The following is a 26,039-nucleotide window of genomic DNA, read 5'->3' as shown; positions in this document are numbered from 1 at the left end:
TATAAGAACTATGGAAAATACTTTCAAAATTATTATATTTGTTTCCAGCATTAACTAAACTTAATTATAACAGCTTAATGGCCTACCTTAAGTCTTGGTCCATACATCTTTAGTAACGTATAAACACAACATTCATTCCAACGCTATACAGAAGAACACCTTACTCTCCCTCGAGAAATTCAAGCCAATTGTCTTCTCAAACACGGAGTGGAGTATCACCACCTCAGCTATTATTCAGAGTTGTAATCCTGACATCTCTAAATCTGGCCTCTCCATACTATCCTGCATCCAAGGTTGTTCAATTCTTCCTGGTCTTCCTCCCAGCTTCAAGATAAAGTAATTTCTATTTTCAGTTTACTAAAAACCTTGTCCAGTCTCAGTCACCTGGATACATCTCACTGGCTTTGGTGGATACAATATTATATGGCTGATACCCACTGCGAAACACCTGTTCACACCCTCTTTGAAAATACACCAAAATGGCATGATATGAAAAAGTCCTTAAAGTTTCATCTGTTTTTTTGCCCACTTAAAAGGACTTTGTTTCTGTAAAACAAAAAACCTATTAAAAAACCCTTAACTGCTAGGCCATTAGAATCGACCACACTGCTATAGGGTTCTTTAGGAAAAGGCCAATTTTTAATTCCATTATTTATACAGTATCTAATACAACATGATTCTGGCTCATAAGAAGGAATTCCAAGAGTCAAAGGAACACATATATTATCACCACTGGGGAAAAAAAAAGAAAAGAAAAGAAAAGAAAATCAGAGAAAACATTTCAAGTCATCTCCCTGTCCCAGACAGAACCAGCTATACCTGAGCCACTCCCTACAGATTTCTACCCAAATATTTTTAAAACATATTTAATGAAGCAGATTTTACAGCTTCCTCAGGAAATCTATTTTCATTGCACTACTGTATCTTAGAGTTACAAAGCTTTCCCCCCCAATGTTTGAACAATTATTTCAACCTGTCTTCACCATTCATGTTTTCTAGCCCTTCACATTCTTACTGCTGTCCTCTTCAATTTCTCCATTAGTTTTATGTCATTCTTGAGAGTCTTTGAACACACGCAAGGATACATACACATTAAATGGCCTTACAGCTTAAAAAATTTTATGTGGAACAGCTGAACAGCCTTTGAATTAATGAGTAATCAAAAAATCCCACCAATCTAAACACTTTTTCATAAGACTCATGCAATGTGTTGAATTCACAGAACCCGGCAGAACAGTCGAGGTTGGAAGGGACCTCTCTTGATCACCTAGTCCAAAGTCCCTGCTCAAAGACGGCTCACCTACAACAGGTTGCTCAGGGCCTCCACCAGTCAGGTTTTGAATACCTCCAAGCATGGACACTCCACAACCTCTCTGGGCAACATGCTCCAGTATTCAACCACCCTCACAATAAAATAGTTTCCTTCTCATGGTTAGATAGAATTTCCTGTGCTTCAGTTTGTGCCCATTGCCTCTCTTGTCCTTTCCCTGGGATCCACGCAGAAAAGCCAGGCTTAGTCTTTTCAGTCGTTCCCCATCGGGCTTTTATACACACAACTATGATCCCCCATGAGCCTTCTCCTCTCCAGGATGAACGGTACCAGCTCTATCAGCCTCTCCTCGTATGACAGGTGCTCCAGTCACTGCATCACCTTCATGGCCCTTCACAGGACTCGCTCCAGCGTGTCCATGCCCCTCCTGCACTGGGGAGCCCCACAATGGACGCAACACCCCCAGTGTGGCCTCACCACGGCCGACTTGAGGGGAAGGAGCACCTCCCACGACCTGCCGGCAACACTCTCTGCCTAAGGCTGCCCAGGAGGCTCTCGGCCTTCCTTGCCCTGCCAGGGCACATGGCTGCCTCATGGCCAGCTTGCGGTCCACCCACGACCCCCACGCTCTTCTCCACAAAGCTGCTCTCCACCAGGTCAGCCCCCAGCCTGTCCTGGTGCACAGGGTTACTCCCCTCCCCTGGCACAGGACATGGCACTTCCCTCTGCTCAACTTCAGCACGGTCCTCTCTGCCCATTCCTCCAGCCTCTCAACAGCCCTCTGAATGGCAGCACAACCATCTGGCATTGCAACCACCGCCCACGATCCCGGTGGGCTGCAAACTTCCTGGGGGTACACTCTGCCCCATCGCCCAGGTCATCAATGAAGATCTTGAACAGGACTGGCCCCAGTAACAAACCCTGGGGTACTCCACTACTGAAGGGCCTCTGGGTGGACCGCCTGACACTCGTCACAACCCTTTGAGCCCGACAGTGCAGCCAGTTTTCAGACCACAGCACTGACCGCTTCTCTAGCCCAAACTTCATCAGTCTGACGCTGAGGGCATTACAGGAGACAGCGTCAAAAGCCTTGCTAAAGTCTAGATAAACAACAGCCACTGCTCTCTTTCCTCATCCACTGAGCTAGTCATTCCATCCATAGAAGGCTAGCAGGTTGGTCAAGCATGACTTCCCCTTCATCAACCCATGCTGACCCCTCCCAGTCACCTTCTTGTCCTTCATATGTTTGGAAACGGCTTCCAGGAGGATTTCCTCCATCACCTTTCCAGGGATCAAGCTGAGGCTGATCAGCCTTTAGTTCACTGAAATGGGAAACTCTTAAACTGAGATATCACTATGAATATCTAATGGAAGGATTAAGTAAAAAAAGCTGGGAAGGCAGGCTTTTACTGCAGTACTGACATAAGGGCACAAGTTAACTCCTGATAGAAGCTGTTTAGCAAACATAACACAGGATGTGGCACATGCTACTTAAGCTAAGTTCAGGTAACTCTACAATAACGCAGAGACAGCCATGCATTGTCATTCAAGTCATTTCAAACTAAATACAGCCATCTGGTGCCCCCCTTTCACTTTCAGGCATACAGACTTCTTGAGTAAGGATCTGCAGGGTAGCATTGTTCAAGAGGCAAATATCCAAATCAAAACCTAAGAAAACTCAAGAGTTGGCAGTTTAATAGGAAGCAAAGCAACCAGAGGCTTTGGATATGGCACATTGGTCCAAAAATCAGTTTTAACCTAGTGAAGCTGCAAAGTTTGGGTAAGGACAAATTTCTTTGAGGCAGCAGGATTTTGCAAGAAACTTAAAGGTCTTCCTGCTGTGGCTCTTAAATTACTTCCTACAACAATCCCTCAAGAGCTATCTCCCAGATCAGACACTCTAAGGCCTCACTTGTAAAGCTTACGAGGAATATGTGAGGCAACAGACACTGTAAACCTAACGCAACACTATTTGCTGTCTTCTTAGTACAACGATACAGGAATAAACAGAATTGCTAGCTTTTACATCTTTTTCTAATTTCAGCAAGACCTTGTTCTTGCCAAGAAGATAACCCACAAATAACTCACATCCTCGGACCATATAGCATTTTATTAAACATATCATGTACTAATATTCACACATACCTCAGTTATCAACTAGATAAAACTGAATACAATTTCAAAGTCACAGAAAAATTACAAACACCATTTCAAAGGAGTTCCTGCAGAATGTATGTACCATGTCATCACTGAGAATTACTTTGCTTATATTATTTGTCAGATTTGCAGATTAGCATCTGGGCATGGAATTAGCCCCTCCACGGATTTCGTTTTCTGAGAACTTAGTTATCAATTTTGATATTCAGCATGCGTATTAGGATGGAAAATAATTTGCTGACAAGATCTTCCAAGCACTGCAAGCTCAGGTTCACACTTTTAAAAACTTTCATGTTTCAGTTTAACTAACTTTATATGTTCATGCAAATTTTTATCCGTCTATTCCTTACAGTACTGGGAATTTTAAGCCTAACAACCATGCAAAAGGCCTGTAGTAATTCTGTCTAGCTTCTGCACTGACCACCAGATTAGCTCCAACTCTGCAAAATTCAAAGACATAGTGGTTTAACACCTTTTTTAAACAGTCATCAGGCAGTTTCTTGTCTAAGACTGTATAAGCATGTACAGATAACAACTTCAAACTCATAAATTTATTGCACAAACGTGTGCAGCTTCTGAAATAATCGATTCACTTTTTCATCCACTTCCTAGGCAGTCACTCAAATCATTACTGTTGACACAGCTTAGTTGGCACATCTTTGTCCAAAAAAAATTTTTTTTTTAAACTCACCTCTCTAAAAATAGCCTAAGCTTAAGGTTATCTTTTCCTAAGCATGTTTGTCATGTAGGAGCATAAATAAATATTTTTCCAGCTGCCAACTACAAACAGGTTTCCATTTATGCTAAATTCTTAATCTGAAACACAATATTTATGCTTTAAGGTACAGACCAGAGACAGCTAAAAGTGAACTGAAAAATTCTAATATGCTTTGTGGAAGTCATTACAGAATGATTCAGATCAAGTACAGATGACCTCCTCTTCCTCCCCCACTTCAGGTTTCCCAGCCTGAAGAGCCAAGGATTGCTTTGCCCTAGAGGTGGCTTCACCTACCACAAAGAAACCAGAAAAGTTCTGATTAATCAGTTTCTTCACACACCATCCACATGAATGTAAACTGCATGGATGGTTTCTCAGCTACTCCAGACCACTCATACAAAAATATGGTAATGTACACTTTTATTTACAGTAACCTAAGCTTGTATTAATATAATTTAACTAAACACGTAATTTATGTACACCATTTCTCCACACAGTTATATGGACCAAAACTTTGAACTAGAAAAGTATTTATTAAGTAAGTATAAAAGTAAATATCTTCATGGTATCTGACAAGCCATAGCAGGCAGTCTTCTGCCTTAAGCCACTTCATCAAATTATCAGCAAAGCACATCTTAAAAACATCTCCAATAACAACATGATTTTTCTTAGGCCTACATTTGGTCACCTATGAAAGATTTCACTAGGTATTTCAGGACGACTCAATATTTTTTCCAGTGTGTACACTGTCAGTAGTTCTTTCTTTTGCTGATGTTTCACACTGAATCTGAATTTTCTCAACATAATGTACAGAGTGTGCATTTCAAAACATATGGTCAAAGAGGAGACATTTCAATTAAGATTTGAGTGTTTGATGTGAACAACATATGAGCTGCTTTTAAATAAACTGAATCCTCTCAACACCACCAAGAAACTGATGCAGGGAAGGCAGCTGTTTTGTACAGTGCCAAAAAAACAGAGTTTACATGGGTATAACAGCTTGTGAAAGTCATAAAGGTAAATACTACTTTCAAACTACTTAAATGGCCATTAAGAGTATACAAAATCCTGACTTCTCTTTTGGGAGAGCATTAAAAATGAAAAAAAAATATTGCTTAAATGTTTTTTATTTTTATTATATCTGATGTATTTCTACTTCTGGCAAACTGAAATGTCTTTGCAGTTACAGAATTATACAGCAGTCTTTGTTTAAAGACTATTTCCACAGACTATGAAGCGATTTCCTTAGTATAATGTCCAATCTTCTTAGCATAATATCATCTATGTATAGCATTTTTTCCCAATGACAAGATAGTTATACCTAAAAGAAATGAAGCAATTCCGTATTACACTGCAGCAGTCTCCTCATTCCTTATGGAATTACAGTGCCTAAATCATTTCATGTAGTTCTCCACTAATTATACCAGTTATTTTTCCTAATATCATTAATATTTCCATTTTCAAAAAATTAAAAAGATGAAAACATTATGTATCTATTAATATCATTGTTTGGATATTTCCCAAAATAATTATTTTTCCTACACATTTGCTGAAACTACTGAAAAAGCAAAAACTGGGAAAAATGTTGTTCTAAGACAAAAATATGTTTGTGGGTGACAATTTCATCTTTATTAGAAGTCCACTAAAAATTAACAGACAATTTTATTGAAAATATGGAAAGTTTTATGCTGTAGATTTCTTGTCATTTGAAATAGACCAAATGCATATAGAAATAATCACGCTCATGAGTTATCATCAAAAGTTATAAGAAAATGGAAAGTTATAGTAAGAATATAAGTATTTTAGATGATAATTAACACTACATAGGTGATGAGAATTTTTTTGCTTTAAGTAGAAGAAAATATTAAAACTTATTTTAAATGGGAATTAAACAGCTGTATTAGCATGGCAATATTTGAGAACTCTAACAGAAACTTTGCTTAAGAAAGGCATGGTAACTAAAAATAGATTGGTGCTTTCCTTCAAATAACACTCAATAAACACTTGATTATTGTGAGCATTTTTTGTTTTCAACAGATTTCTGTACACCATTTCCTGTGCTTTTAAGGAACTCTTAAGAAAATTCTTTATAATCTTAGAGAAGAATCTTGAACCTTTTACTAAATATTTACTCCATAACGCAGTCATTCAGTAAAGTTTAAAATGAAGATGAAATAATAATCCAATATCTAATTTCCTATGTAAGATCTGTATCTCTGCCTCAGACAGAAAGTTAACACACATTGTATGTTTACACCTGTACATTTCTAACCAGGTTTTTATGTGGTTATTAATTCAGCACCTGATAACCCTGTCCCAAGACACTGCTAGAGCTGCAGACATTTCAGTCCACAGATCAGCTGCTTCCAAGATTATTCTGAGATTTGGGTTCTTCCCTATTTTGAAAGTAACGAAAAGTGATATTAGCTGGGAAAGTGGTTATTATTTTCCCATAGTGTCTAAATCTGCTAGGGTTTGTCCAAATAATACATTTGCTAGATAGCTATCAAACTACCACAGTACAGAACAAAGATAGGTCTTTCCTTCCTAGATACTGCAAGGGGCTGCAGGAAGACAACTGTGCCCCATCCCAAGGCTAAGCCATCCAAAAGGACAAGAGAAACTACTGGACACAACATGAGAAAATTGCTGGATATAACAAAAAGAACAGTGAGAAGCTAACAAATCTCACAGCACTGTGAGGAATGGTCAGATTTCACCAACCAAAAGGTTGTTTAAGGGGGAGTTATGTGAGAAATAGCCTCACTGATAATTGAAGGGGAGCATTGGGGACCTTTGGCGAAACAGAATCTCACAGGGCCAACAGTATCTACGTAACCATATCAGAAATACCAGATTTTGGTACAGATTTAGCAAAACTGGGACCAAAGTAACTAGGCACAGGTTGTTTGTTTGGGAAGGGATGAAACTGGTAAAAGGGGAGCAGCTGGGAGGAGGAAAGCGGGGGGGAAAAGGAATATAAAGGGTTGCAAATCATGTGATCAGTGCTCTTCAGGGCTTCATGTCAACCAGCCCTTGACTGATCAGCAGTTTGTAGCAGGACAGCAAATTCACTGTTTCCATTGTACTCACATCTGACTTGCCTCTGTGGTCAAGAGGGTGCTGGCATGTCTTCCCTGCCATTGGTGAGGGGACCTTGAGATCTTTCTTCCTAACACCATTGAATGAACACCTGGAGGGTAGCACCTAACAACGCAGTTCTTCCACAACCTCCTCTAACACACTGCGCATCCCTTTGAGAGATCTGCAATCATTACATATCAAAAGAAATCCATTTGGAGCTGGTTTTGGGGTGATACTGCCAAAAGTCACTGTTTTTGTGTTAGTCTTCTAGACAAAAATGAGTCAAAGATCTAAAACAAGGAAATCCATACAATTAGGAAGACACACATGCTTCCAGTGCTCCACGATTTACAAACACATCATGCCATTCACCAATTTTCCAACTGATGTTTTTTTCAGTCAGTGTTTTTCACATTTCAGTATTCAGAAAAGTTAGCTGATATAATTCAGAAGTATATGTTTCAATAGAAGGTAAGTTGTAAATTAACTACAATATTAATTTTATCAAAAGTGGCACTTAGAAAATAATTGTCCCCAAAACAGTTAATGGCAGAGGAGAACACAGGAAGCATTATCACTGAAAGAGCTTTAAGAATTTTTACAGATAGCAAATTAGACAGAAATTTGGCATGTAATACAGCCAAAAAAGACTAAGGAAGTTAAACAGAAGAGCAACCGACTCTGTGCATCTATAAGAATGGGATTCAGCTCCAGACATCTAAATCTAGACATGCCCCATTATTGTCAATGGAGATCAATGCAATCAGTGGAGCCTGGGGGGCAATTCAATTTACCCTAAAGTAGGCACTGAGTAGCTCATTAAACAAATCATTATCTAGACACTATTGACTGTATTGACTACATCTCCATTGATCATAATGGGAACTTAGGATCCTAGTGTAAAGAACACGTATACCAACCAGAAAAGAAATTCAGTAAGCCTCAAACTGACACATTTGCAAAAACATTAAATTTAGAAGTATTGTAGCAAACGAAAGCTCTGGCCACTATTTCAAACAGGCATAGAGCTCTGCCTCCACCTCCTTATTCAGCTTCAGACTGCTCTTCCATTTTAATCTTCCCCAAAGCTCTAAACTTTCTGTACCTGCTTACCAGAATTTCACTAAGACAACACAAGTGACAGAAAAGAAGCAAAAAACCCCACTCTCAAGAGCCTTCTGGCTCCTTGTACAAGGAGTGTAATCACACCTCACTATGTGGTAGCATCACTATATTTTGGGGTTACTAGATTTGGGAGAAGTCATACTATGTGTATATCACTAGCACATAAAACAAGTGTCAGGAGAATATGGATGAAAACTGACCAGGGTTCCCTGCAAGATCTGAAAATTAAATTTCTACTGTTTATCCAAGCTGCTGTCCTGGTCTCTAAAGAATAGGCTATCATATGATATTCTACAGTTCTCTTTCAAGCACTGTAATAAACATGTCTCGCATTAACGGTCTCATGTAGTTCATGATCTGTTAAACTGTAACACATACCCTAATCGGTATTTACAGCAAAAAAACTAAAGATAAAGTGCACATAATTTATACTGTTGATAGGGCAAGACATATTAAATGTGTTATAACGCAAGAGCAGACAGTGGGATGTCAAGATCAAGAAAGTGTTAGGAAAAAGATTACTTATCAATAACTGCCACTCTTATGTCCTATGCATCTATATACCCCTGAAATTTGATGCTGGGAAATTTTTCCTTCACAGTACCCAAAGAGATGTAAGCTTTCACCATTTTCTGTACAGACAAAGTCTGCAAGTCCTTCTCCTCTCTATCTGAGTGAAGGATCTTTACGATCTCCTTTTTGCAGCTAAGAGGAAACCAAGATGACTGCAAAGCAAAAATTTGTGTAGATGCAGACTGGATATCTCCAAAACCACCAGTTACCGGTAAGTGCTCTTTCTTCCTTCAGTTTATAGTTCACATACAAATTTCCAACAGGGAGCAACTCAAAAGAGTTGTACTGCACCAGCATTTACCAGCATTTCCTTCCACTACTGGAAGGAAAAAAGAAAAGTTTGGAATTTAAATAACGTAACTTGCTTTGTAAGTCATTCACGGTGATTTTCTGACATCTATAGAAGGTAAAATCCTGGAGAGAAGGGGCAGGATGTTCAAATAATCTGACTTGCTTCTGGACAACTGTGTTACCTACATACTTTCGGTTTTATACAAGACAAACAGAACAACTGTCAATCCCATCTGTTCCTTTAGGAGGAAACCACACTGTAGAGTTCTTTTTCACAGCATAAACACCACTAACTTCTGCTCCCCTGTACACAGCAGGGGAAAGACAGGTTTGAGGGAAAGATTTTGCTTTTCTTCCTGTGTAAGTGGACTTAAAAAGAGACACAGAGAGCAGGAAAAGCTCAGAATATACCACATTATGCACAGAAATCAGTTTCTCAGCTAAATAACATTGTAGATTTCAATATAAAAATCAGTACCTAACTTTTCAAAAAAATCACAACTTCTCTAATGTTGCAATACTTAAAATATATCACAGTAATTTAGCTTTCCCAGATCAATATATTAAATTTCTGAAACAGAAATTGTGCATAGCTTTGGTAACTTATAAAAGAACTGTCTTGTCTCCATTCATGAGATTCAATAGATTTCAAAGACATGCAGTAGAATGTTCAATCAATTCTGAAAGTAAAAATACTTTCATATTTACAGCATAGCCTATGTGGCATATCAGCAGAGTGTACATTTGATACAATAGGCTGCTTTTCTGGATGATGGAATATGAAACATAGCCACAATTTGCTGGCTGAATATAGGCATATGGAATATGACAGTAATGTGATGTTAAACAATTAACCAGACTTTTCAAAAGAGAAGACAAAGTACACAAGATTTTAGTTTTCTTTTTTGAAGTCTGTTTATATGATTACAGCTAATCTGAATATTTAATAAAATAATTCTAAAAGCACATTTCACTACCTTTATTTTAATATTCTTTCAAACTATTATATCAAGATTAGTAAATTTTGATCTACCAAATCTACTAAAGCCAATATTTTTCTATTCAAAAAGGGTAAGAACACAACTGAAAGACCACCTATGTCATTCAGTTAATTCTGCAAGGCAATCAAGATACATGGATTTATAGAACTATACCTTGAAAACAGTTAATCTCTGTCTTAGAACTTGCAGTTAATATTCATAGAGCTTGAATACATTGCTGGGGGAGAAGGTAAAGAAGGTATTTTCAGTAAATAACTATAATGACAGAGCTGTATTGTTAGGAAGGTATTCAAGACAACAATCTGAGGTCCATAGTTAGTGATACTCAGCTGCTTCACAATAATCATTGAATTTAGAAATTGGGCACCCTCACAGACAAGCTTTTCCGTTACTTTTCTTAAAATGTCACTGACTTGATGGCTTGCCGCTACTGTGATGGCTAATAAAATAGAAACCTCTTCTTGCAAGTATACAGTCTTTCTACAGTGATAATAAAGTGCAAGTCTGACAAGCGGTTCAAGAGTACAAAAAGGAATCTTAGAAAACTAAAGGTCTAGTTTTGACAGCCACTTTTATACATACAGTTTTAAAAAAAATACTACAGTATGGAAAGAACTGTTGGAAAAACGTGCATTTGCTGGAAATAAAACATGCTGTAAGAGACGAGATTCATGACCTAAATTAATTTTAGTACTGGAGACATTTATTGCTTTCATTCTTGTCACTGCAAGATCGACTACTAAATACAGATTTTGGTGCCTAATATATAAGAAATGTGAAAACAGATCCCCTTAACTTTTTACGGTAGCCAGTACAGGTAAAAATACTTAAGTCACACCAAAACTATAATTAATGTCCTGGGATAGAGGAGATTATGTGAGTTAGAGCTCTTCTCTGCCCCTAAGAAATGCCATAGGCTGAAAGACAGTCTCAAGTTTTCATTTATAATGCAAGTCGAATGATGAAAACCAAATATAAAAAGTACAAAGAGATATATTTTAACAAGTTTTAAAAAATGAAAAATTAAAGTAGTTTAAGGTGAATAACCATAGAAATATGTCACCATAGCTTTGGCCTGACAACAAGGTTCAGAGTATTTCAGCTTTAAAAGAAAATAATTGAGAAGTCTTGTAGCAACTGACCAGGGGAATGCATTTAGAATAAAAGAGCACACATTCTTATCATAGTGCTTATTACCCTGATTCTTAAGATTTGTGTGTCCAACACATTAACCTCCAACTATATGACAGAGTAAAAAAAGTTTTATGCTTTCCTGGTATATTACTTTCAGTGATGGTCTTGACTAATACCCATGAAACAAAAATACACATTTATTTTTATATATATATACACACACACACATATATGTGTATGTGTTTGTGTGTGGTATAAAATACCCCATATATATATATGGGGTATTTTATTTCAGCTCCATTTCATTCAAGAAATTCTGCCTTAAGACTTACGCTCTGTTACACAGAAATTACGTTTTTTAAATATAAGGATTCTTCAAAACAAAGTTTCTATCACAAAAAATACCACCTTCTGAAAAAAAAATTTAAGTATAAAATGACAAATAGTCAAACAGATTCTTGTCTATATTCAGTAAGTTTTTGATAACCCTAGGGTGCACTAATATGCTGATCAGTAATTTACAGCTCAAGAAAGACAGTTTCAGAGGGAAATGCACAGAGGCATGATTGAGTTTAATATACATCTACCTTAGCTACAGGGCATAATTAAAGCTACATCACTCTTAAGTCTACATAATTATGTCCTAAAGACACTCTTTCTCTAGTATCCCTTAACTTTACCAAAAAACAGTTATGGCTTCAAGTTTACAAGGTCAGTCAATATTACTTTAGTGTAAATGCACTCTTACAAGCAAAAGGGTTCCAAACCAAAAACGCAAGGTTTTGGTTTGGTTTTATTCCTTTTAGAGTTCAGAACTCCAAATATGTGGTAGGCAAAACAAAATTCTAACACAGAAAAAAAATCTGCAGCTTCCACTGTTCTTCTCCTATCTCACCCCAAGAAGAGGTAGAGGGAACTGATGCAATGTTTACCATCAGAAAAAAAAGATGAACGTAGCTAATCTTGGAAATACCAATAACTGTTAATAGCTACTAAAAGGATTTATTAATTCACTGGGGTTTTTTTCTCCCTTTGCAACTGAATATTCTACCTGCCCATTTAGATAACAGCCAAATTAACTGGTTGAATTCAATATCATGACACTATTTATCACTTATCCCATATTATTATTCTTACTCTAGTTTTAAAGACTTCTGAATACAGTTAGATCATGTACAGGTTATATATGTTGTAGGTTATAGGCTAATAGTAACATTTCAGTGATGATTATATACATTATAGCTGGGCAGAAACAGTGAAAGTGATCACTTTCAGCTGGCTTTACTGAAATAAGCAGTAGGAGATTCCTATCACGTATCACAAAGAAGCTATATAGGCCTCTATCTTGTATTCAATTCTGATTTCTCATCATCTTCTATATCAACTGGAGCCAAGATGTGCTTCATTTAGTGGCCTAATTTGGGGGGAGGGGGAGGCTAAGAGAGAAACAACCACAGAACACATATGTTAGTGCTCTAATAGAGAGACCTGAGCAGCAATACCTACAAATTTGCATGTACTTGCATGAGTATTTTGACCAATGTAGATTATTACTGCTAAAACCCTTTGCAGCAAAGTCAGGATTTCCTATTTGTCAGGAAATTAGAAACAGCATCAACTGTTCTGCAACATTTGTATTATTAATCATAGGTTTATTAAGAATGCAGAAACGTCCATAAACACAACATGGCATGTTGTTTCAACAAGGGCAATTCTATGCCACTTTTTAAATCCAAGTCCTACCAAGAATCACCAACTGATGCACACAACTTCAAATTATTTTGATTTGATCTCATAATGCTTAATTAAATAGGAAGCAAACAGCTATCCATAGCTCTAACTAGCTGAGGCTAATATTCTGGAGCCTTCCCAGAATGATGTCCGCAACTCTGAACAGAAATAATACTGACAAGGGACAGTGAATTCCTTTCAGCCACAAGCCAAGGTTGCATGTTTATGACCATTGCTGATATTCTCTACAGCACTTGATACCATCAGTATTTTGCTCATACTGCTTAGGATACAACCAAACACAAGCCCCGTGTGCAAGCTTTCTCAGCCGTCTTCTAGAATCCATCACAGACCTCTTCCTACTGTTTTGGTCAATAGGTATGCAAGGTAAGCAGAAGAAATCAAACCATGTGGACTAAAATGCCACAAATTTGCAAACAGTGCTCAACTGAGCGTTTGACAAGGCTGAAGCGCTCCACGAGAGAATGGAGCAGAAGCCTGAACGCAGAAATGAACGCTTGCAGGACAGGACAACGAGAAAGTCGCATCTATACAATACAGCTTCAAATCAAAATGAGAATATGATAGCAAGAATCTACAAGCTTAAATAGATTTACCACACATTCCTCATGATATGCTTATTGCCAAAAACAACCAAATCTTAATGGCAACTGAAACTTATTTTCCAACCAGACAAATATACAATAAACGATAATATAAAATGATAAATATAAATAAATGATATTATGATTCCTTAGACAAGACTCCAAGGCCAGACCACAGAGGTCTGCAAGAAATTCCTCATTTTCAAGCTCAGGTTTGTGTTCTAACTGTTTGTATGGAATGAGAAGCCATAGCTGTGCACAACATAAATTCTCAAGATTTTCATTTACTTGAGTCAAACTCCTCACTGTTTCTTATTATCAAACCACCAGAACCAAAAGAAAACACAAAAAATCCTTTTCCAGCAACAGCCAACACTGTACTAACTCAGCTGGATTCAGAGAGCATTTATGGTTTCAAGTCACACTTTCAATTCCCATACCTAGTAATACAAATTTTGACTAAATTCACTCACGACACCTCCTCTGTTTATTAAATTACAAAACAAACCCAAGAGTTTATCCTTTTCAGCTCTCTGAAATCAAACCAGCTAATCAATCTCAGCAACTATATCTCTCCATATGAGTTTCAGACCTTCAGTGATAATAATATCCCATTTGACAAATGCATCTGTTAATCTCCAGGCTTCAGTTATATGCAGAAAAGATACTAGGTAACTTACATGAACAGAACAGATCACTTGATAACTGATTCACTACCTTGAAGCTGATTGCTGGAAAACATGACTACAAATTTCAGACTATGGACATTTTTTAGTTTGGTGTTCGACATATCACTGCTGCACCCAAACCTTGTTCAGCCCAGGTCAACACGCATCATGGTCCACTCACAATTTTGCAAGAATATTCTTAGTTCTTAGACCTGGGCATTCAAAAGAGTGTCACAGAAGGCTACACTTAAATAAAGGGGGGGTGGGAGGGGAACAACAGAAGCATAGAAGAACTCAGGAATAACCTAAGTCTGAAAGTCCTTTTCTTCAACCTTTGGAAGTGAAATTGAAATTAAATATTCATTTTTACTACAAGCCTGCATGTTCAAGATACACTTGGACCACCTACTGCCTTAAAACCCCCTGTAACTACTCTGCATTACTTTTTTCTTTTTCTTTAAACTTGCATTTAGAGAGTAGGTCTAATGCAAACTTAATATTAAGTTTGGAAATCAAAATAAACACAAAATTTATATGAAAACGCATTTTCTTGTTTCTTCTGACAATTAAATTATCTTTAGCCTGTTATTAAAGCAACTTCAAAAGCCCACTTCGTAGAATACAAAAAGCATTTGGAAAAATATCAGAAGTATTTTGACTTTTCTTATGCTCACACATATTACGTAAGTGTGGCCATTCAACAAGAAATGTTATGACTAGAATGTCATTTTTGCCAAAACAGAATAAAAATGATTTACCCAAAATTCTAAAACTCACATGCTCTATCTAACTACAAGTGGAGTATGAAATAATAATTTCCAAATAATATGAAATTATAATTTTCAAATAATGAGAGAAGAATACAGATAATAAATGCTTCTGCTGAAGCTAATTTTAGCAATCACTTGTGGAAGAAAAAAAATTCTATTCCATTTTATGGTGAGTTTTACCCAACAACATAATTCAATCAAAAACTTGACTATCTAGTCCCCCGATAACCCACGAAAGCAAGGACAATCTGCTTAACTAATATCAATACTTTGTTACCATGAAGTACTGTTCCAGTTTCCACAGATTTCATGGGGATAATATTTTACAGGTAACACATGCAGCATTTTTATGTTTTTCAAATGCTAAATGAGAGCAAACATTTTCCTGAAGTCCTTCATACATCTCAGGAGAATTTGAACTTAGCCATCTATCTGCATTACAGTAGTACTGTAAATTAAAAAGATAAGATTTTAATCCATATAGAGGATTTTCAATTATATTTATATTTTTATCTTTCAGATGCCAAATATTGTGGCTTGCTGTTCAACATGTCACTAGGTTTTGGCAGATTTGTAAAGTTTAAATAATTCAAGGATAAAAGCAGCAAATGATACCCAATTAGAGAATTCTAATTGTGTGATGAAATAAAGAATCCATTCTGATTTATGAATCAAAACATGTTCCCAAAATAGCAGGCACCATTATCCAAAATAAAAGGGTTAAGTTAAAAATAAAAAATAAAAAAATTCAACCTCAAATCTCAAACAAATGAGGAAATAAAATACCAAAATGAAATGTAATCAACTGACTGATACGGAAAATATTCCTGGGGATTTAAGAAGGTGGCTGTTGTTTTAAGACCATCACTTCATTCTGTTTGTTATAAATCACACTGGGGAGAGCCATGCATGCTTAAAAGCACTACTAAGCAGATTATCTAGTATCTATTTTGATTTTCATTTAAAAATATGATTTGCTTTTATATTATAGATGCACAGATCTACAAAACATTACAGCATAAGCATTTCTTATTTATGCCTATACAGTATATTGGTTTATTCCTTATGATCCTGTCTCCCTCTAGTGGCTGGCCCTCACACAAAAAAAAAAAAAAAAAAATTTTTTTACTTTTTTTCAGGGCAAACAGAATCATAGGAAAGTTCAGGTTGGAAGGGATCTCAAGAGGTTATTCCAGTCCAACCTCCTGCCCAAAGCAGGGCCAGCCAAGGGATCAGACCAGGTCACTCAGCTTTTTTCCAGTCAGGTACTGAAAGCCTCCAAGGATAGAGATTACACAATTTCTCTGGGCAACCTGCTCCACTGCTGTACTATCCTCATGGTGAAAAGTTTTTCACCATGTCTATCACTAAGTCTTTCGCTATGTTTCAATTTATGCCTACTATCTCTTGTCCTCCTATCATGCACCGCTGTAAGGACCCTGGCTCTGCCTTCTTAATAACCTCCCTTAGAAACCTCCCTAGCGGCACTGGAGGGCTGCTGTTAGCAAAGCCATCCCTTCCCCAGGCTGCACAATCCCAGCTCTCTCAGCCTCTCCTCATGGGGCAAGTGCTCCAGTCCCCTGACCGTCTTAGTAGCTCTCTGCTGAACCTGCTCCAGCTTATCAACATCTTGTATTTGGGATGGGGGCAACCCTCAAAACTGAACACAGCATTCTAGACGTGGTCTAACAAGCGCCAAGTAGTTGGAGGTAATCCCTTCCCTCTATCTACTGGCCGTGCAGACGGGCCCCAGGCTGTACTGTTGCAAAGTGCTCATCCCCGTGGGCAGGACTTCGTCTGTCCTTGTTGAATTTCATAGTGTTCCATCAACCCATGCCCCCAGCCTCTCTTGGTCCCCCTGTAGCAGCAGTTTATTTGCAGATCATACTGATTTTACTATACCTGGAATAATTAAAGGATAGACTTAGTCATTCAAAATACCTAAACCTACATTTCACTGATGTTCAGGACACTTTTTTTTTTAATATACTTTTTTTTAAACTGATCCAAATCACAAACAAAATTTAAGCATGGCCTATAAAGTTAGCACTACCATGCAATTATGGCATATAAAACAATCCAAGATTAGTATGAATAGAGCTACTCAACTCACAGCTGTAAGGACATTCTCCTACATGGTTTCATCTTCTGCCCATATACTGTTCTGCAGCCAGCAAACTTTGAAATAGCCAAGTACAGTTTTGAATAATCTATTCATAGTTATGAGGGATTAACGTGGAGAAGTTTTACAAATAGGTTTCACTGAAGGCATAATCTGTATCAGCACTAAGTATAAAAACTGTCCGACTCTGGAGCCATATTAAGTTTCTGGTACGGAAAATATTCTTGTTACTCAAAAGTGAGTGTATCCAATATATAAATGCTAAAAAAAATAAATAAAACCAATAAAACTCAATGTTTTATTATGACACTGACAAAAAAAGAATATAACATTCTTCACATTCCTTAAGCAGAATATTCTTTAACTTGTCAGGGGCTCATAAACTTTCAAACATTGCTTCTAACAAACAGCAGAATATTTATGTCCATCTAATTCCACAGTTTAGTACAATATGGAAGACTGCTCAGTTTTATTAATTTAATCCATTACAATACTGAGTATTGAGTGTTAGATCCAAAATGGACTGTAGATGTCTAAATAACTACTTTAGGAAGAACTCAGGTAGCATGACAAACAGATTTTTATGTAAAAGGAAAGAGCCCTCCTCACCTCCAGACTTGCAAAAACCACTTGCAACTCTACAAGCACAGGATTTGAAAAGAGTACTGAGAAACTAAGATCATGGCTGAGATAGGACACTGGCCCCAAACTTGGCAAAAATAGAGGGTTTCAAGAAGGAAAACATGTATCTGAGTAAGAGAGTATATGGGGGCAAGTCTTAAAGGATGATTATCTTCTACTCTCAACAAACACCGCCTTCACAGACAAAGAGAAGCATGCATCCAGAGCCTAAAGAAACAACCCATGAGCAGATTCAAATCCCATTTGGAAACCATTTCATGAACCAGAAGTTACAACTGAAAAGGACTTCTTCAAATACAGTGACTGTGGTAGACCAAAAACACAGAAGTCAAATCAGTGGGAAGACAGTGAATCAGAAAGTCAGCAAAACAGATTTACAAAACTTCAGTAAAGCCTTGCATTCTTTGATTGCAAAAGATATCCCAAAACAGATGGGGTTCAAGCACTGGAAAGATAGGGTGGACACACATGCTAAGAATCTAGTCCACTTCACAGATCTGTCTAACGAATACCAATATGATACTGAGGAGAATCACCCTACTACAGAAGCAAACCAAACTGAGAACCAGAAACTCTCTTCACTTTGAAAACAGGGGAAGCAGAACTCTTTTTCCCCTCTACTCAGCCCTGGTGAGGCCACATCTGGAGTGCTGTGTCCAGTGCTGGGCTGCCTGGTATAAGAGAGAGACCAGAGCGAGTCCAGCGAAGGGCTTCTAAGATGAAGGGCCTGGAGCATCTCATGTGAGGAAAGGCTGAGAGAGCTGGGACTCTTCAGCTTGGGGAAGAGAAGACTGACAGGGAGGATCTTATCAATGCAAATAAACAGGGAGGGCGTCAAGAGGATGGGGCCAGACTCTTTTCAGTGGTGCCCAGCGATAGGAAGAGAGGCAACGGGCACAAAATGAAACACAGGAAATTCTGTCTGAACATGAGGAAAAGCTTCTTTACTGTGAGGGTGACTGAGCACTGGAACAGGTTGCCCAGAGAGATTGTGGAGTTTGCATCCTTGGAGATATTCAGAAGCCATCCAGACAGGGTCCTGGGCAGCCTGCTCTTGGTGATCCTGCTTGAGCAGGGGGGTGGGACTACATGATCTCTAAAGGTCCCTTCCAGTCTCAACCATTCTGTCAAATGTATATAGCAGGCTTTTTACATAGGTAAGAAAAGTAAATTCAAAGGGGATCACTGACCAAAGTCTACCTTCAAGAACCACCTTGTAGCATTTCTGGCTGGTCCTGGTAGAAACATTCACCACCAACTGCTTCTAATCAAGGTAAAGTCTCACTCTTGAATCCGGATTCAAAGACCTCCGAGGAACATCTCCAAAAGAACTAAAAGAGCCAGGAAATCGAATCACTAAAACTAATCTCATCCAGGATATATCTTCATCCCAAAGCTTCATCATTTCTTAACAGAGTAGGAGACATAAGTTTCTCCTGGTCGCAAGCTGTCTGACAGTCTCATGCACAATCATGATGTGCGGAAGAAATATCTAGGCTATATTAATAATCACCTGAAGCTCATTAGTAAAGAATCAAACCCTTTATAATGACCCTGAGCAAGGCTAAGTCTGAGCCTTCCCCTTTTTTCTCCCAGAAAAATGTCTGTCATGAGGATCTTCACTAGCAGGAAGGGATGAAGAGGCACACCTCAGACAGAAATAGCTGACGGCTGGAGAAAAAACAGCTTATTGCCTGTTGTGACTGACTGCTACAGAAAACAAACCATATGAAACTGGAGGAAGCTGATCTGGAACATTAAGTCTGGAAGAGAAAGAGACATCCCAAGCAAGAATGCTACCATCTCATCCCCCAGGAGACAGAGTTCCAGAACGCAGGAGCTGAAGACCCAATCTTGCTCTCAGTCACATCACACGGACAGGAATGCTGTTCTGAGGAAGACAGGCTTTTCACACTCAGACCAACCCAGATACTAACTCTACAAACTGAGCAGGAATAACAACAGATGAGATCATTTACAGAAGAGATGCTACAGTTATCATCAGGATAATTAAAAGTGTGAACTGTTAATATAGTAACAATTAATACCTTAAAATATATTTGGAGATTTATTAGTCTCTTGCACAGTGTTTGGATATATTTTAGTATCATATTTGACAAAAATTCATTGTTGTATAAGCAGTATCAAAGGAATGGTTTTTCAACTAAGTGCTAAACTAGCAACTGTCACTTCTGTAAAAAGTAGTAAATAGTCAAAGTACTAGAAGAGCACATTTCCATACAACAGTGCATCAAATATCGCTAAAAGCAAGAATATATTTCACAACAAGGATGTATGCAACAAAGGAAAGCAGAAAGCGATGGGTTGCATTACTTAAAAACCATTCATCTGTATCAGAACTTTGATTCCAGACTATTAGCTAAAGAAAAAATTGAAAGATGCCTTAAAGAAAGTGATTTCGCTTTCATTCTTTCCTTTGTTCTAAACACTTCAAGTCTTTGATTTCATATTCACAAACTAATCATATGAATAGATCTGAAAACAATTACAGACAAGTAACAATGATTTCTACTACAGAAGTGGATTTCATTTTCAATTCTCAGAGCATTTTAGAAGTATGCTGTAATTATTTGTCTTGCTATTGGTTCATCTTACTCTTTAGATTTTTTTTTGTTTCAAATATCTAAAAAATACATGGCAGGCTTTTCCTTGCTTTTTTTTTTTTTTTTTTTCTTAAGCAACAGAAGGTCAAAGAATAAGGTATTTAATATTTTGGCTTAGTGTAGGATTACATTTTTATAGAAACAAAAACAAACCTTATCTTAAAATTACACTGAGGTTATGAAGCCAATTGGTACAATCATTCAGAAGTAACACATTTACCACCACTTGACAGTTGATCCTATCATCTGAACAACAATTTACCATTTATGCATTCTTAGCCTAGCAATTTGCAGAGTAATTTTAATTATGGTGCTTCAAGCAAAAACACATTTTACTTTGCACTCTGCATGTGCCTCTGTTGTGAGCACACACCACACCATCACTTACTCCACACAGAGATCACTACCAGTTTCAGTGCATTCTTTGTGAGCCCTACTCGTCATTTTTATCATTGAATATACAGCTTCACACTTTATTTAAAATATACTTGCAAATTCCTCTCTGAAGACAAAACTGTTTCTTGCAAACTTTTCTACAGTGTTTTTATCATGGAGTCACAGGGTATGCCTACATCAGTGCTTTAGAGCACAGAGAATATTCATTTTGGAGCAAGTTTTCCTTGTGTTTATGCTTAGTCTTGCAGTGTGCACTCCAGCGCATCACTGGTGCTGGACATGAGATTGAAATTGTGTGTCAAAAAGTCTTAGAATTGACAACTGATATAAATGTTACTGCCACTAAAGACAGAACATGAATCTGGAAACCATAACCATTCGTAGCAAATCGAAATCTCCCTCTTTGCACACAGCAGTCAGTATTGAATAGTTAACCTTAGCCTTTACCAAGTATCATGCACACATCTTCACAGTGCTCTAATAAGACAAGACAGTATAATTATCCCCATTCTACAGAAGAGGAACAATGGCATGAGATTCAGAAAATAAAAATATCAAAAGAAGATAGCACCAGTAAGTATTGTGTTCATCTTAACTTTTCAGGACAGTATACATTATATAACTTTCTACTGTGAAAAACACAGACCACTGACCTGACCTATAGGTGTGAGAAGTGAGCCTTCTCCCCTCCCCCCCAAGAGACTGAAGTTGCTTATCTAGAAAATCAGAAGAAATATGAAAATTATATAGAAATAGTGACCTCTGTGTGAAAAATGCCATCACTACGATCCTTTGCTTCATTCACAAAATGCTTTCTAAATTTCACAGCTAATCAGGACAGGGTCATACAACTTCAACTATAAAACTGTAATTTATTTCTAGAGGCCTGTCTATGTCTATGCAGTGCATAAAACAGGGATGCTGCAGGGGGAAAAAAAATCTTAAGCCTGTAACTGAAAATAGGATCCAAGGCATGCACCTGTCCTGATCTATTTGCATACAGCTAGGCCCTTGTATCAAGGCACAAGCAGACTGAGTTGGGCCTGTTGACAATCTTTTTAAACAGACATAATAAAATATATATAATATACACACACACATATACATTTACATTTTATTAGTTTCTGATAGCTTGTTCTTGTTCTTGTTTAAATATAGGAAATTGCAACTGAAAAAAATATCTGCATTTTCCTGAATGCAGCTACAAATTAACTAGTATCCAGCTGCAAAATTACAGTTACTGCCTTTCTTCAAGTCCTTCCTTGAAGCCTTTGTAAAGCATTGCATTTTTCTAGTTCTCATCTCTAAAAAGCCTCTGGTTTTATGACTTGATTTGAGTTCCCATACTTCAGGAGAATGACAAATAAAATGAATAAAATCATAACCAAATGAGAGGGGGGGAAAAAAAGACATTAGTGTGCCTTTTGCACAGGTATCTATTTTAACAAGCATCTATACATATATGTAGCACAAAGTACTCATTAAATACAGCCTCAAATTCATATATTTAGTATCATTCGTTTCTTGAATTACCTTGTCTGCATCCACTTTTCCTCTAATAAATTCTTTCTTCCAAAATTCCAGTGCCTGTTCTAGAGTTAAACCGATGCCTTTTAAGAACAGCCCATATTGCATACGGCCTCCATGACGGAGATGATGATTCTCACGCAGAGCTTTGTGCAACTGGCGCATGCAAAGAGGGAATGATTTCACAGAAAGCTGTCAAGAGGAAAACATCTGTTTAAGACATAGTGTACACTTTGCTTGTAGGATATATGCTTGTTGTGATTACTAATTAGCAGCATCTGAAAATGCCAACAGCTGGACGGAGAGAAATGCATGTGCAGAGATCCTTTGGATTGAAGGTAACAAGTGTGTCCTTAAGCCATCAAATCCCATAACCATCTAATAATAATGCAAAAAAGTAACACAGATGGTAATATCACAATCTCTTCAGCTACAAAGTAACAAAATTTTAACTGCTGTCAGGAAAGCTATAACCACAGTTCTATTACAATACTGCTGCTTCTTTATTTTAGCTTCTGGAACAGCAAGGTGGATTTGAAGGGATGTTTAACACCTTTGAAGAACTACAAGTAGGAGTAAAGTCCATTGCAATTAATTGCAGAATTTTTCCATGAAGAGTATTATTTTCCATAATGTAAGATCTCAGAGAGAAAGCATGCATCATTTAAATTTACTTGTATCTGGGTTTTATTTTTGACAGCTAAGTTTAGCCATGGAATTCGCTTTCAAAGGGACACTGTCATAGTTAAGACACACTAACAAAACGCACCATTTCTAAACTTCAGATAAACCAAAATGTGTTTTTTATAGTCTCTGCATAATTGATGCGGTTTTACAATTTTATTTATTTCCCTGCTCAAAAAACGCCCTTCTATAAATGAAAAGTCCAGAAAACATCCCAAAGACAAATATTGCAAAGCAATAACTATCAATTAAACACCACGGTTGCGAAATAATTTAATAAAAATATTTTGTTAAACTCTTTGTTTATAATTACGTTAGGTATTCATGAAAGCACACAAAATTAAGCAGCAAATTAAGCAATTCGTTATAGCTCCATTCTAAACCCTGATTAGATTCACTTTGTTAATTTTTTTTCCATTTTAATCTTTATTTATCACAATTTCGTCCAAGTAATTCTTAACAGTCACAAAACTAATACTGAATCTTAAAAAAAGAAAATAAAGGTTTTATATGTTGTCTGTGTACTGAGAGAGAGAATTTGATTTTAAAAAGGTAGGCATAACCACATAATACAGTCCAATAAACAGATGACTTACAGCATCAATGTGTTCTAGAGAAATTTTTCCAGTGTTTTTTTGTACACTGTAATCTGGACCAATGTAAGAATGGCTGAAAAACAAAGCAAACAGTACAACACCATTTAAACATACCACTTCATTCAGAAAAATTTAAAACAGTTTAAAAATTCAGGAAGAAGTTATTTCACCAATTTTAAGGGCTACACATATTTTCCATGTTGGTACAAACAAGAAAACAATTTGACAGATATGTAAATAATTTAGATTTATAAAATCAACATTGAAGACAACATGATAACGGATCCCTTCCTTCCTTAACTCCAAAAGGAGGGGTGAGGAATCGTTCTGAATTAGGATCACAGAACCCGGCAGAACAGTCGAGGTTGGAAGGGACCTCTCCTGATCACCTAGTCCAAAGTCCCTGCTCAAAGACGGCTCACCTACAACAGGTTGCTCAGGGCCTCCACCAGTCAGGTTTTGAATACCTCCAAGCATGGACACTCCACAACCTCTCTGGGCAACATGCTCCAGTGTTCAACCACCCTCACAATAAAATAGTTTCCTTCTCATGGTTAGATAGAATTTCCTGTGCTTCAGTTTGTGCCCATTGCCTCTCTTGTCCTTTCCCTGGGATCCACGCAGAAAAGCCAGGCTTAGTCTTTTCAGTCGTTCCCCATCGGGCTTTTATACACACAACTATGATCCCCCATGAGCCTTCTCCTCTCCAGGATGAACGGTACCAGCTCTATCAGCCTCTCCTCGTATGACAGGTGCTCCAGTCACTGCATCACCTTCATGGCCCTTCACAGGACTCGCTCCAGCGTGTCCATGCCCCTCCTGCACTGGGGAGCCCCACAATGGACGCAACACCCCCAGTGTGGCCTCACCACGGCCGACTTGAGGGGAAGGAGCACCTCCCACGACCTGCCGGCAACACTCTCTGCCTAAGGCTGCCCAGGAGGCTCTCGGCCTTCCTTGCCCTGCCAGGGCACATGGCTGCCTCATGGCCAGCTTGCGGTCCACCCACGACCCCCACGCTCTTCTCCACAAAGCTGCTCTCCACCAGGTCAGCCCCCAGCCTGTCCTGGTGCACAGGGTTACTCCCCTCCCCTGGCACAGGACATGGCACTTCCCTCTGCTCAACTTCAGCACGGTCCTCTCTGCCCATTCCTCCAGCCTCTCAACAGCCCTCTGAATGGCAGCACAACCATCTGGCATTGCAACCACCGCCCACGATCCCGGTGGGCTGCAAACTTCCTGGGGGTACACTCTGCCCCATCGCCCAGGTCATCAATGAAGATCTTGAACAGGACTGGCCCCAGTAACAAACCCTGGGGTACTCCACTACTGAAGGGCCTCTGGGTGGACCGCCTGACACTCGTCACAACCCTTTGAGCCCGACAGTGCAGCCAGTTTTCAGACCACAGCACTGACCGCTTCTCTAGCCCAAACTTCATCAGTCTGACGCTGAGGGCATTACAGGAGACAGCGTCAAAAGCCTTGCTAAAGTCTAGATAAACAACAGCCACTGCTCTCTTTCCTCATCCACTGAGCTAGTCATTCCATCCATAGAAGGCTAGCAGGTTGGTCAAGCATGACTTCCCCTTCATCAACCCATGCTGACCCCTCCCAGTCACCTTCTTGTCCTTCATATGTTTGGAAACGGCTTCCAGGAGGATTTCCTCCATCACCTTTCCAGGGATCAAGCTGAGGCTGATCAGCCTTTAGTTCACTGAAATGGGAAACTCTTAAACTGAGATATCACTATGAATATCTAATGGAAGGATTAAGTAAAAAAAGCTGGGAAGGCAGGCTTTTACTGCAGTACTGACATAAGGGCACAAGTTAACTCCTGATAGAAGCTGTTTAGCAAACATAACACAGGATGTGGCACATGCTACTTAAGCTAAGTTCAGGTAACTCTACAATAACGCAGAGACAGCCATGCATTGTCATTCAAGTCATTTCAAACTAAATACAGCCATCTGGTGCCCCCCTTTCACTTTCAGGCATACAGACTTCTTGAGTAAGGATCTGCAGGGTAGCATTGTTCAAGAGGCAAATATCCAAATCAAAACCTAAGAAAACTCAAGAGTTGGCAGTTTAATAGGAAGCAAAGCAACCAGAGGCTTTGGATATGGCACATTGGTCCAAAAATCAGTTTTAACCTAGTGAAGCTGCAAAGTTTGGGTAAGGACAAATTTCTTTGAGGCAGCAGGATTTTGCAAGAAACTTAAAGGTAACTTCTTAAATTTTATGAAGGTATATGCTGATTAACTCCAGAAAAAACAAACTGAGCTTAGCAATGATATTAGTTGCTATTGTTTATTTTGTCATAC

The 26,039-nt window shown here is 38.2% G+C and overlaps 1 protein-coding gene across 1 annotated transcript in view; it reads right to left on the bottom strand.

Annotated features, from left to right (window-relative positions):
• PRIM2 (DNA primase subunit 2) overlaps positions 1-26,039 on the bottom strand; it is a 110,972-nt gene that overhangs the window by 23,923 nt on the left and 61,010 nt on the right. Inside the window, exons 8-9 of the mRNA XM_026122535.2 lie at positions 23,719-23,791; positions 22,445-22,630 (exon numbers count right to left, since the gene is read on the bottom strand). Of these exons, the coding sequence (XP_025978320.1) occupies positions 22,445-22,630; positions 23,719-23,791 (259 nt within the window). The remainder of the gene's footprint in view (positions 1-22,444; positions 22,631-23,718; positions 23,792-26,039) is intronic.

The sequence above is a fragment of the Dromaius novaehollandiae genome, chromosome 3 (genome assembly GCF_036370855.1).
Source record: "Dromaius novaehollandiae isolate bDroNov1 chromosome 3, bDroNov1.hap1, whole genome shotgun sequence".
NCBI lineage: Eukaryota > Metazoa > Chordata > Aves > Casuariiformes > Dromaiidae > Dromaius > Dromaius novaehollandiae.
Note: the sequence above shows the minus strand (reverse complement) of the source record. Positions and strands in the feature narration are given on the sequence as shown.